At 45.5% G+C, this 13,668-nt stretch overlaps 1 protein-coding gene across 2 annotated transcripts in view; it reads right to left on the bottom strand.

The window, feature by feature from the left end:
- Positions 1-13,668, bottom strand: part of TTC7A (tetratricopeptide repeat domain 7A) — a 184,363-nt gene that overhangs the window by 107,034 nt on the left and 63,661 nt on the right. For both annotated transcript variants that reach the window (XM_044428394.1, XM_044428395.1), the window contains one exon: positions 5,353-5,470. In XM_044428394.1, the coding sequence (XP_044284329.1) occupies positions 5,353-5,470 (118 nt within the window). The remainder of the gene's footprint in view (positions 1-5,352; positions 5,471-13,668) is intronic.

Here is a 13,668-nt window from a genome sequence, read left to right as displayed (position 1 = left end):
AAATTTCTTCAGGAGCCTTTGATGAGGGAATTTGTCAAAAGGCTTTGCAAGTCACAAGTAAATAATGTCCACTAGATCAGCCTTCCCCAGCCTTGTGCCTTCCAGACACATTTGGACTGCAACACCCAGAATTCCCAGTCAAGGGCCCTGCTGGATGGGAATTCTGGGAGTTGTGGTCCAAATGCCTCTGAAGGCCACCAGGTTGGGAAAGGCTATACTAGAGCATCCTGCCCACGTGCCTATTGCCACTTGCAAAGAACTTTTAAAGAGTTAGTAAAATAGAACTTACCTTTGTAGAAGCCAAGCTGACTGTCTTTAGCAGAGCTTGTCCTTCTGTATGCCTACTAATTTTATCATTACTAATACTGATTTGCCCAGAAAAGATGTTAAACTAACTGAGCTGTCATTTCCCAGATTACTGCTCCCTCCCCAAAGTCTTTTTAAACATTGGCATTAAATTGGCCATTCTCCAGTTCTCTGATACAGTGGCTGGTGTTAGAGTCATATTACGTTCTTTTTGGAGGTCAACAATTTCACATTTAAGTTCTTCAAGATCTCTAGGATGCATAACATCTGGGCCTGATGATTTACTAACTTCCAATATGTCAATAAGATTGTGGATTTCCAGTTCTGTCACCACTATTTGCTCTATTTTCTCAGACTGGAAAAATGTTTTCTGAAAACATCAGTTCAGGCACAGTACCTGTTCTGTGTCTTCTGTAGTGAAGACAGAGGAAACAGAATCATTCAGCTTCTCCATAATCTCTAGATCCTTCTTTAGTATTCCTTTACCTCCATTATCATCCAGTGGTCCAGTGGCCCCCCTAGCAGGCTTTCTCCTTGTAATAGACTGAAAGATTGCATTATATGTTCCCCAATATGCTTTTAAAATCTCTTCTTCCATCTACAGTGTGCATGCTTGTGCGCCCTTTTGTTTTCCTCATTTGGGTCAGACTTCCATTTTCAGAAGAAAACCTTCTTTTCTATTAGATACCACACATTTCCAGTGCTATCGACTCTTCCAGGATACCCCACATCATGACCTCTTGGACTTGGAGCTGTCTTAACCTGTAGTATTAATTCTTTCTGAGTTTCGATTAATGTGATTTTGAGGAACTCCCAATATTTTGAAGGAGTTTAAATCCCATTGAATGTAACTTCCTTTTTACACGTTTCCTTATTTTAGAGATGTATCCTCTTTTAAAGTAAAAAGCAATTGTGTGGGTGTAGGTTAGGCTGAGAAGGTATAACTGGCTCAAACATCACCCAGTAAGTTTTATGAACAGAGTGTGGATCTCAACTTAGAGTTTCACAGTCCTAGTCCATTATTCTTACCGCTGTACCATGAAGATGCAGCTTGTACCAGACTTGCTTCCACATCTTGTGGAAGAAGGGACTTGTTCAAGAGGACTTTGTCATATGGTAGACTGATATCCATCAAGCATGGGACCGCCTCTGCTATAACATCTTCCTTGTAGAATCCTCTCATAGGAAACCCACAGGGCTAGCTGCTTGATCATTTTACAAGATGAACCTAAATGACTGTCTGTCTGTCTGTCTTTCTTTCCCTTTCATTTTTTTTATCCTGCCAGGTTTGTAGAACATAGTCTGCATTTCTTCCTACTGCTCATGTAGATTACTTTCATTTTTTCATGGTTTTATTGTTTTAACTTTTTAAAAAATGGATTTTTAAATGGCAAGCTGCTTTCAGAGCACAATAAGTAAAAAAGCATGATAGAAATGGGCTATATATAGATAGCCCTTCACTTTTTGTTCTATTTATTCTTTAAAGCAATTTTGCTTTGCATACTTTTGCTTAAAGAAGTCTTGTTCAATTCTGCCAATCTAGCATTTTGAAGCTTACAAGGCTCAATCAAATGCTTAGTTGCCCTGAAATCCCTTAAATATTTCCAGGCTGAGTGAGGCTGCTTATTCCTATGGCTTGCACGAAGAATCCTGCGAGCTAGCTGGGTGCAGGACTGCAGCCATCGGCTTCCCTGAAACATTTACCTAGCTCAACCTGCACATATGTCGACAATTTTCCAAAGACAGATTTTAGGAGCTGTTTTCTGATCTCTGGCAGTTCTGTATGGTCATCTGTGCAAAGTGGTTGGAAAGCTGCCTAAAAGTGAAGGCTGGGGGACTGCACCTGCTGTCCTCTTGATGGAGAAGACGTGTCGGGAGCCCACTGGCTTGGGAAGGAGGGGACACAAGTTTGCCAGAGGCGCAGCCGGTGCAAATGTCCTTGGGGAATGACGGAAACTCTTCTGAGATAGACGTTGGCTCCTGACCAGGGCATAAATGAGCATTGACAGATGCTGGTTCAGAAGCACCTTCTCCTCTGCCTCTGTCCTCCTGAGGATGCAGACGAATCGGTGCTAGTCTTTAATGGACTGACTTCTGCAATCACCCCATGGTAAATACATACCATACATAAATTTAAAGAAACATCAAAAGGATGAGTTCTATAAAGCCATTTAGTTATACCACTTAGCACAATGGATGGCCTTTGCTGAAAGTCCAAGGATGTCAGACCTTGAAGATGCAATCACTGCAGACTGAGAGATACTGAATGGCTTGCAGATATAATTTGCGACTCGGTGTCAGAGAGATGGCTATACAACAGGGACGGGGAACATTTTCCAGGCCAAGAGCCAAATTCCAGGCTGGGAAAGGTTTCAGGGGTTGCAGATTATCTGTGGGTGGGACCAAAGGCAGAGTAGGCAAATCCAAAATGTGATCATTACCTACTTGAAGCCTATTTGGAAGTAGGTCAAGGCTTCTCCATGTCTACTCAGAAGCAAGCATGAGAATCATACTCAGGATGCTGCATGTGCACTCACTGTAATGGGAAGCCATCAGGGATCTCCCTTCCCCCTGGACTGATTGCTCAGCAGCTTCTTCCCCAGATCCTTCCCTGCAGGGAAAAGCTCTTATCTTCATCAGCAGAAAATCAGAAAGAAGGACTTTTCCCTACTGGAAATGGGAAGGGGGCCTGGAGAAGAAGCTGTGGGCTGGATGAGGAACCCCACAGATATTTGGCCTTTGAGGGAGCTATCTGCACAAGGTTTAAATAGGATCATCCAACAGCACAGTTTTCGTTCCAGAACAAAAATTATCTATGTAATAAGAAGCATTAGCTATAGTGCACCAAGAGCAATTAGCTGAATTAGGCAATCCGTTTTTGAGGAGATATTGTAATGTCCAATAGATGCAAGAGTTTTAGCCAGATAAGAACCAGCCCAAGATCCATACATATGGCAGGGAGGTGTCCAAGCAACAATCCACTGATTAGACATTTTGTAATGGTACCCACTGCAGTTTTGCCAAGTCACAAATGTAATTTCCTGATCCTAAAAGGTCGGGGACCCCCGGCTACAAAGTGCAGCTGCGGGGGGGACCTCCTGAGGTTGTCTAGCCCTCAGCTCGGTGATCATTTAAGGCCCCATAGGAGAGCCTTCCCATGGATCCTCCAAGTGCAGAATCATTGGCTGTTGCTCAGCTAAAAACTGACCACACAAAAGAGAGAAAGAAAAGTGGGTCAACAACAGTGATTTTACAAGGATAAAACTGTATCCTTTTACAAGTGTAAGGATCAGAAAAAAGATGGATTCTGAAATACCAGAAAGGAACAAAGCAGATAGAACAAGTGAGAGATCCGTAGAAGTTTCTAGAAGGTAGTAAAGAGACAAAGGCTAGAAAAGACCTGAGGCACCCAAAATGGTGGTCAAAAAAGAACTGGGGGAAATGGCAGGAGCCCCTTCCCTGAATTATACCAGGAAGAGCGGGGAGGGCCCCCCAGCAGAATGAGTCTCACCAGGAAACTCTTCTTGATAACAGGCTGCCTGCAGGCGCAGGGCTCATATGTGTGATGCAGAAAGACCACAAAAAAGAATCAGAGAAAGGATGCTTCCTATAAGAATAGCAAGGATCACTTCAAGAATGCCTTTGTATCCATGAAGTGTTGGAAGTTTCTGTGCACACCATTTCTCAAGTCACATCCCCAGCAGCAAGTAGCTCTCGGTGATACTGATCAACACTGGTTGGACTTAGATAAGATATTGCCAAAAAGCATTGCTCATTATTTTAAAATGCAGCTTCTTGGCAATGCAAGAGTACATTCTCCTTGCGTTCACTAGAAGGGCAGCTTGTTATTCCCTGCCTCTTCTCAAGTCAGCTGAATCCTTTGAATGGAGAATGATTATTCTTCAGGACTGGTTGTATTTTAAACAACTCCTCCAACAGTTTTGTTTAGCTTTCATTATCACAAGATATGAGTTAAATAAAATGAAAGGATTAGACAAGCTGGAATGGGTTCAGAAGAAACAACAAAGACGGTCAGGACTATGGAAAACAAATCCAATGAGGAAAGGCAGAAGGATCTGGGCATGTTTAGCCTGGAGAAGGGTAGACTGAATAGGGTATATAACGCTATTGAAAGATGCTGGAGGGCTGCCACACAGAAGATGGCAAAGACCTGTTCTCCGCTGCCCGAAAGGGCAGGACTAAGCTGAACATGCATAGAGATTGTGGTTAAACGTTTACAAGAAGCATCTTAATAATAGCAGCAGTTTGACAATGGAACGGATTTCCTCGAGGCCTAGTGGGCTCCTCCTTGCTGGAAGTCTTCAAGCACAAGTTGGGCAGCCCTTTTGCTTTCGGTATGGATTTTCTACATGGAAAAGGAGGATGGACTGGATGGCATACAAGGTGCCCTCCAACACTTGATTGTAAAAACACTTAGACTTCTTCTCTAAGTCTTAACAACGAGCCAAAATGTCTAAATGGAACCTCTATTTCAAGGCAGCATTCCTTAGAAAAGGGGTGGGCAGAAGGTAAATCTCCACTTGTTTTGGATTTTACTGCCAAGCATTCCTGGCCACTGGCCATAGTGGCAGGGGCTCCTGGGAGCTGAAATCCAAAACATCTGGAGAGCCACCTTCTGCTCCCTCCTCTCTTAGATTAACAGGTGCTAGTGACAGAGCCCAGGGGAAGGAAACCAGCCTCAGGTCTTGCTGGTGAGCAGTCAGTGGCACCTTGACTTATTGTTGTTGGCCCCTTGATTTACTGTTCTTCTGAGACTGTTGCAAGACACATGTTGTTATGACTGCCATTAGCTGCCTTAGGAATCCCAATACAGGATGGAAATGTGAGATACACAATTCTTCAACAAACAGACAAGCAAATCTTGCTGGCTTCTGTTGAAAACAGAACCGCTGGACTAGATAGACTTTGACCTGAAAAGTAAATTCTTATATGGATTTGTTCTGAAAATGTCCATGTTTCAGAGATATATGACATTTCTGAACAATTGCTCTTTGAAAACCACGTATGACAAATCAAACATATTACCATCAGTAGCTTGAAGGCTGTATGTCAGGCCCAAGGCCAGGTAGCCCTTTGCTAGGAACTCCCCAGCATCTTCTCCCAGGCCGATCACCATCTTGGCAAAACGCTCCCCTTCTTCCAGCTGTTAGGATGAGCAAATGAAGAAGAGGGAAAACGTTATCAGAAAAGTAATTTGCAAGCAAATCCTTTCTCCTTGAAAACCACAAAAGTTCTAATCACATGGAATGAGCAGATTGGAAGCAAGCATTGTGGCTTCTTTTCTACAGAGAGATGCTGTAGTTCCTGCATGTCATGAGCGGAGCTGGCTGGAGCTGCGGGGTCAGACTAGATGGCCCGGGAGGCCACTTCTGACTCACTCAGTTTCTATGTTTCTATGTTTTCTGCCTGCTTGGAAGGTTTGTCCATGATCCCTGGATGCATGGAAAGGAGCCAACAGTGTCACAGCATAAATCAACGTTAGCACCATTCCAAAGGTGCTTGCTAGAGCAGTGGGTTTCTTAGGAAATTGGTTGCATCAGTAAGTAGAGTTTGCTTGCTCATTTGCTTGTTTAACTTCTATACCAATCCATAGCTGAAGCTCTCTGGGCAGTTCCGACCATACTGACATTGTACAAGAACTGTAACACCACGGGATCCTCCTCACTGGTGAAAGAAATAGGTTCTGCACCAGGGATGGCCTCAGTGGAACCCCCTTCTGTATGGCTTATCTTTTCACCACCCTTATCACCAACTACTGCTGCTCTTCCTTATTGTCACTAACACCTGCTTAATTGCCAGACAAGATAACCAACAAGCCAGCAGCTGGCAGCTGGGAGAAAGATCAGGTTGGTGGCAAAACAAAGAGAAGGAGCAGACCTGGGAAACTCTCGACTGCAGGCCTCCTGCTGGAGCATAGATCTGACAAGCGCTCAGTCATCCTGACCATAGAAGCACAGAGTTGGCAGGGATCTTGTCCAAACTGCTGCTCAATACAGGATTGCAGCTACAGCATCTCTCAAATATGGCCATCCAGCCTCTTCTTGAATATTGCCAGAGAGAAGCCCAATGCCTCCCAAATCTGGCTGTTCCACTATCACATGGCTCTTAGAAGTTTCTCCTAATGGTCAGCCAAAATCTGTCCCCTTGCAATTTCCACCTATTAGTTCTAATTCTTCTGGAGTGACAGAGCTCTGTCCTATCTTTTACATCACAGTCCATCTGATATTTAAAGAACCCAATATTCAAAAGCTCTGTTCTACAGAAGCTCAATGAATCCTCTCTTACATTGCGATCATTCCTACTCCTAAGGTTCCCAGGGTCTGACTTGGAGACAGTATTTAGATAGCCCTAAATGTTCCATGATTCCAGTGAGCCGTAATCTTTTTGTCCTTGTTCCATCAACAAACAACTGCTATTGCCAGCATCTCCAGGTAGGCAGGACAAGCTCCTGTCTGAAACTCTGGAGAGCCGTTCTTTGAATTCTTTCTGCCACCTCTTCCTGGTTCCTGCAGACCCAGGATAGGTTCTTTTTGGGGCTGGTCTTTAAGGTTAGTATTGTTAGATGATGTGTGGCATGATAGGTCACAATTTATGGCAAACTGCTTTACCTCCACTCCTGCTAACTTCCCATAATGGCAGGAAAAGTTTTTGTTTGTTTTGTTTTTTTAATGGCACATCTCCTAAGTTTAATTTTGCGGTCACTTCTGGAGTTAACATAGAAGTAAGAAGAACAAAGGTTGCAAACAGAGCACATTGTGGGATGTTCTAAAGCAAGGATGGGCAAGCTGCAGCACATGGCCTAATTTAAAAAATGCTCTGCAAATAGATCAGGGCAAGCCTCTGGAAAGAGTGATCTGCTCATCTTTCAGGAGCTCAGTCGGTGGGGAAGAAGCAGGGGCCATCAGAAATAGAGAAAAAGTGGGTGGCAGAGAGAGAGAGAGAAGGGGTGGGTGGCAAGAAGGAAGAGAGAGGGTGGTGGAGCGAAAGGACACACATATAGAAGGGATGACAGAAAACAAGGATGGAATGTAGGCGGAAAGGGTGGCAGAATAAAATGGGGAGAGGGGTAGCAGAAAGAAAGGGGGAGAGAGAAGGGGCAGCAGAAAGAGAGCGTGAAGTGCTGCAAACGAGAGACACGGAAAATGCTTGCAAGTCTCAAAGTATGTGCCTCATTACGTAGCTCACAGGACTGGCTGCAGGTCTTGTCAGCAATAATCAACAGTGTCAGCTCAGGGTTAACAGCCAGGCAGCAAAGCTTAGCATTATTAGAAGGATCCTGCTGCTTGGAGATGTTGATGAGAGGCTCAAGTTTTCTCTAATGGTTTTAGCTTGGAACCGAATCAGGATACACACAAATATTTAAGGACCTGATGAAAAGGCATTCTTGATGCCTAGCCTTGTCAATAACTCAGCAGTTTGGTTATCTCCTTCATCCTATAAAAGTTAAAAATAATTCAGTCTGAAAAAATGTGCTTGCCAGCTAGAAAGTAAAAATAAAAAACCCCATTCTGCAGAGCCCGTTTAGCATTACAGTCAGGAACAAAGAGCTCATATCATATTCAATCCAGTGTTCAAAAATGCTGTCAAATGTAAAACTGAATTAATGTGAGCCTATAGAAGCAATGCACCACAGGGGTGGAGGGACTGAGACCCAGGTTTAGTTGTCATGGACTTCAGCCAGTCTTACACTCTCCTTCAGACTAGCCAACCGCATGGGTCTGTCGTGAGGATATAATGAGGAAAAGGGACCTGTCTACCTTACTGAGCCCTTTGGATAAAGCCTGAGATAAAATATAATTAATGGCAATAGAATAAATATGAGATCACTCATCCAAACACACTAGCAGGTGCAATGAAAAGAAAAGCATGCAAATATAGGGCAGGGGCAGGGAGACAGTGAGTGCTTGCCCTCTGGACCGTGTTGATTTTGGTTTACCCATGCCGCTATGCTGAAACATGGTTCTTTGCTTTTCAGCAGGTGTTACGGAGGGTTGAGGAACTCCAGCTGCTGGACTAGGGCTGATGGGTCACAGGTTCACCACACTTGATACAGAACAAGAACAGCCCTAGACGCTCAACACAAAAGCTTCTTTAGTCCTCATCCTTTGTAGATAAGCTGTCAGGTCCTCTTTCCTGTCAAATACCTTTCTGATGCAAATTACAAACCAGGAAGCACTGACTGGGTTTCCATGACATGACAAGCAACCATTGATAAAAGGCCAGAGTTGCTTGTTGAGTCATACAAACCTAGTCATGAATAACAACTGTTGGTTATCATGGGTGGCAACCAGGACAAGCACCAATGTTTTTGTGTAGGGGTTTTTTGACCCTTGATGGATAGTTAGGTCATCAGAACCCAGAAAAGTGAACTGCCTGGCACTGGCAGCAAAATGCCCTCGCTGCTCTTGCCAAGCAGCTAGCCAGCCCCCACAGCTGCCAGCTGCCCCCTAGTGCCTAGGTGGCACCTGCGGATGGCCGTCAGACACTTCCTGCCCACCCTGGCAGCTGCTTCCAGCTGTTACAGGCAGTGGCAAAGAGTCCCCGCCAGCTGGATAAGTAGTGCTGGCAGCCACCCCCAAAGTGCCCACATAGCACTTGGAAGTGGCTGCCAGAAGTTTTGCCACCTCCACCCAGTGCCACCAACCCATGTCCAGAGCAGTGGCCCAGAACACAGAGGCCATCCCTTCCCAAACTGAGAAGCCTACCAAATCCCTCCCAAAGGGTGGGATCACTCTCTTAGCTGTGAGTTTCTTGGAGCACCACATGACCTTGTGTTTTTCCCCTCCCTTTTCATCTGACTCCTACATTTTGGGTCCCATAATTTCACCCCATTCCTCCTCTTCATTAGGAGCTACCCTCCAAGGGGTCTAAATTGGCTCCCCTCCAAAAGATTAGATGGCAGCTGGGTTTCTTCCTCTCTCTTTCCCTGTTATTCTCTCCGGTTTCCTGTTCCCACATTTATGGTGCCTCAACAACATTGCCCAGCTCCCCTTCTGAGCCAAAATTAGTTCCTGTGTCTTCTAGGAAACAAGGCTTGTGGTCCAATCCCTCCATTCTCAGCGGCCAACCAGCACCCGCAAAGAACCCTACGAAACAGGCACGAATGTAATAGCTCTCACTATTTTCGCTCTTTTGTTTCAGTGTGCTTATTGCCTTTGAACATGGAGATTCCATTTAGCAGGCATAACTAAGTGCCATCAATAGAATTATCTTCATTAATTGGTCTAATCTCCTTTTAATGGCATCTAAACGTAGTGGGGCTAGCCCAGGCTTCCTCAACCGAGCACCTTCCAGATGTGCTAGACTACAAATGCCACCACCATGTGGTGATGGAAGATCTAGTCCAACCCCCCCAGAGACTGCCAGGTTGGGGAAACTGAGGAAGCAGCTAACAATGTGAGCCAAGGATCTGGCCCTCTTCAGCTCTGATCTCCCCATAGCCATGAAGTCACCCCATTCGCTTGGCTTCTGCCCTGCCAGCTATAAAATGGGAATCGTCATACTACAAGATCTTGCAAAGATGACTGGAGACCATTTTCTACAGTCTGCAGAAGCAGGTGGTACAGCCTTCTCGAGACTACACCGCTCCAAGTGGGAGGATGGATTGCTCCCACAGTTTTTCTTAAACACCTCCCTGCCAGTGAAAATGAGCCCATCCAAAAGAGAGGGTCTCACTAAGCCCCCTCCTCAATGTTCTGGCTCCGGTACGAGAAAGAGAAATGGCATCTGGATGGAGGTGAAGGGGGTGAGGTCAAGGAAGGCCAGCAGCTAATGAGTGTGAGCCTGGCCGTGTCCAATTCAAACCTCGCAGTCATGAGGTCACCCTGTTGCCTTGGCTCTCTTGATGGCAGTTGTTGTGGTTAAATATTGGCAAGAAAGAGTTGGGAATTACTTGTGCTCCGGCAGAGTTTAGGAAGACAGTTTCTGCTTTCATCTCCATCAGTGGTGATATATGTGGAATAAGATGACTAAGGAGAGATTTTCAGATTCCAGGACAGAAAGCTGAAAGAAAATCCCGGGGTGGCAAAGAAGCCTCAGTCTATTTTAAAAGATTTGCTACCTCCAAGAGTTCTTTAACTTTCAGAGAGAGAGAGAGAGAGGGAATGAGAGAGAGGCCAAGTTGTCAAACATCTACTCAGTCAAAGGAGGAGCACAGAAGGAACATGCAGTAAGATATGCCAACAAACTGCATTCAGCCACTGCAAAATATAATAATCTGGGCTCTCCCCAACTATCCACTGCCATCAGCTTTGGTGAAACTGTGCATTTTGTTAACAGTCTAACTCCTGAGAGCTGTTTTCCTTGAAACAGAGGGAGGCTGTTCCCAGCTAATCATGTTATTTTACTGCAGGTTCTGGAATTTTTGAGCCAAGCCCATGGGCACACTGACAAGGGAGCAGGGAACAGCAGGTGCTATACTCTGGCGAGCAGCCACCCAGCTGGTATTCAGCTGGCACATCTTAGCAGGCCATTTCTTTTGGTTTGGCTTTTTTTCCCTCTCTCCTTTAGGAGACCACACATAGCATCCTCTAGATTTTTTTAAAAATTGCTTTCACAACAGCAATTTGCTGGAAAGTACTCTGTTGGCATGGTGCAGTGGGGGAAAATCTAAACTTAAACTAGAGAACTGAAAAGAAAAAAGGGGATCACATTAAACTCTAGTGTTATGGCAACTGCTTGTGGAATTGTGGAGGTGTAGGACTAGAAAACTCCCAAAGGTGATCTAGTTTAACCCCATTGCCTGTACTGTAACAGCATCCAGTGATCAGGAATGTTTCCATGACATGGTGGGCTTGTCGTGAGCGGAGCCTACCGGAGCTGGGGGTCAGACTAGATGGACTGGGAGGCCTCTTCTGACTGCTCTGTTTCTCTGTTTCTGTGTTTCACACAGCACACAGTAGCAAAGCCAGGATGGCTACTGAGTGAACACTTAAGCAAAGAAGGGCTCCCCCGTTCTCCGATGAGAATTCCTCTAGTGCAGCTGGTGTCTTCAGCTATCTGTTCGCTGCAGTCACACTTTACATTGGTCAATGTGCAGTTATAAACATAGAATAGCACAGTGGCAGAGTTGGGAAGGGCCTCTAAGGCCATCAAGCTCCGCTTCCACGTGTGGTCACCCATCCAGCTGCAGCCCATGCCTTTCCAGCTTAGCAAAGGTGACTCAGCATGCTAACTTGATGGGTATCTGTGAAATGCAATATGTGAAATGGCCCTGGACATCATGGAAGCCGCTGAGAGCACAGAAGGCGGTTTTTGTTTTTTTCAGAAAATGAAGATTTCTTGCTCCATTAGAATTAAATGTGAGTGTGTGAGAGAGGAAGAAGGAGAGAGAGGGAGAAAGTGAGAGTCAAAGGAAGAAGACCTCCCATGAATGTCTGGTGAATTACAGAGTCTGCATTATATGGCCACTGTTGGGACAACAAGGAGATTGTTGCTACTCAAGTATTCTGTGCTAATTTGGGGGCAATTTCCATGCTTTCACAAATCAGTCTCTCTGGCTGTAGTCTAATTAACAGGACCAGCAACTGGAGGCTGACTTTCACATGTGTATCGCTTGCTGGCTAAGCAACTGCAGACAGGAGTCATCCATAGCTGAGGGTGGATCACAATTAATGCCCACCGATCTGCTCTGCATTGCTTTCAGAGGCCACTAATCTATAAGGGCACTTCACTCTACATTATGGCACAAGTTGTCTTTATCATCTATATTTCTATAGCTCCCACATAATACAGGGTACCATACCCAGAGAACTTGAGCCCTCCGGATGTGTAGAACTGCCGCAAGGGGGAGGCACAGAGGGCCCACTTCCAAAGGCCTGCCCTCCAGCAGAGCACCAAGGACAGAGACTTCTATAGCTGCTCCTCCTCTTCAGTGTCGCCGTCAGCCTTTCTGCCTGCCTCTTGCTTGATTAGCCAATGGTGATGACGAAAAGGAGGAATAGTAGATGCCGCCACTTCTTTTGTTCACTGCCTCTCTGCCGGTCAAGCAAGCAGAAGCAAAAGGGGAAAGCGGAAATGGAGCAACAGCACATGGTGGCGGTGGCAGTCAGGAGGCAGATTCATTGAAGGGAGCTGCACACTGAACGTGCCTTGCCCAGTGGCCGTCCAAAACCTGGAGCTGGCCCGGGACGCCACTCCCACCATTCCTAGCCTGCTCCCTGAGCGCCACCTTTCTTCAACGTGGGGCACTGAGCTGCTTTCAGAGAAGCTCTTGGGGACTCCAGTAACGGGTGGGACAGAGCAAAGGGAGCAGGGGAAGTGGGCATGGCCTTCTGGAGAGCCCTAGAGAACTGAGGTGGGTTGAATCCAGCACCTAGGCCTGAGGTTGCACCCCCAAGCTTAGCAGGAGAAGGCATGTCTGCTTCACACAAACAACTGGGGTGTCTGAAGAGGTAGGCCCAGGCCCAGCATCAGCGATCAGGTTCGTGCCAAGGCCCAAACCCTGGTAAGGGGCCCATGATGCACAAGCTGGCTTTGGTTTCTTGTCAGTTGTTGCCAGGCATTTCCACCACCGGGAAATGATCCCGAAGACCCATGAAATAATGCTGAGGATATTACATTGCCCTGCCACTGGAGGGGAAGGCACCCACTGCTTGTATTGGACCTGTCAAGAAGGGAGCTGACAGCAGAGAAGGCTTTCGCAGCAGCAACATTAGTGGAGAAAGGTCACATCCCCCTGAAAGAGGCCTGCAGCACTCTTGCTAAGGGTTTCCAAAAACATGGAAGCAGCCCAGGTGGTCTCCCAGAATCCTTCATGCCTTCTTTGCCTCTTGTTGTACTCAAAATGCACTTTTTTGTTGAGAAAGCTTCTCCTTAGACTTGTCCAGTTTGACACAGCTACATATTTAGTTCCACCTGGCTATGCTATAAGAAATTATTTAAATAATTCTATCAGTGGCTTTCTGGATGCTCTGGACCCCTTTGCTGCACTCAATTATTATTCATTTCTTCTAAAACACTCCATGTTTCCACACAAAAAAGGCAGGAAGGTAAATTAAAAGGAAACTTGATTAACTAGCAAGAGAAACTGTTTTCTGTTTTTCCAAACTTGAATTATTTAAAGCAGGGGGAGGGCATTAAGGTTTGTGTATGGGTTTTTTAAATTTCAGTACAGCTTAAATTTTATGTACAGCTTTCTTGTACATAAAAACTAAGCTCAGCTATGGTACACATGGAACAGATATTATAAGTGCAGTTTCTAAGTGACAGTGTAAAGCTGTACCTGCCTCCCTTGATTTAGTGCCCTCAAGATATGTTAAGAACCACCATCTATATGCATTAGAGAGGGAAGGAATAACAGTCTTTCATTAATATGTGGCATTTTGGTTCCTTCTCCCTTTC

The sequence above is a fragment of the Varanus komodoensis genome, unplaced genomic scaffold (assembly GCF_004798865.1).
Source record: "Varanus komodoensis strain SLA01 unplaced genomic scaffold, ASM479886v1 scaffold2, whole genome shotgun sequence".
Lineage (NCBI taxonomy): Eukaryota > Metazoa > Chordata > Lepidosauria > Squamata > Varanidae > Varanus > Varanus komodoensis.
The sequence above is the reverse complement of the archived record's forward strand: the minus strand, read 5'-3'. Positions and strand labels throughout refer to the sequence as shown.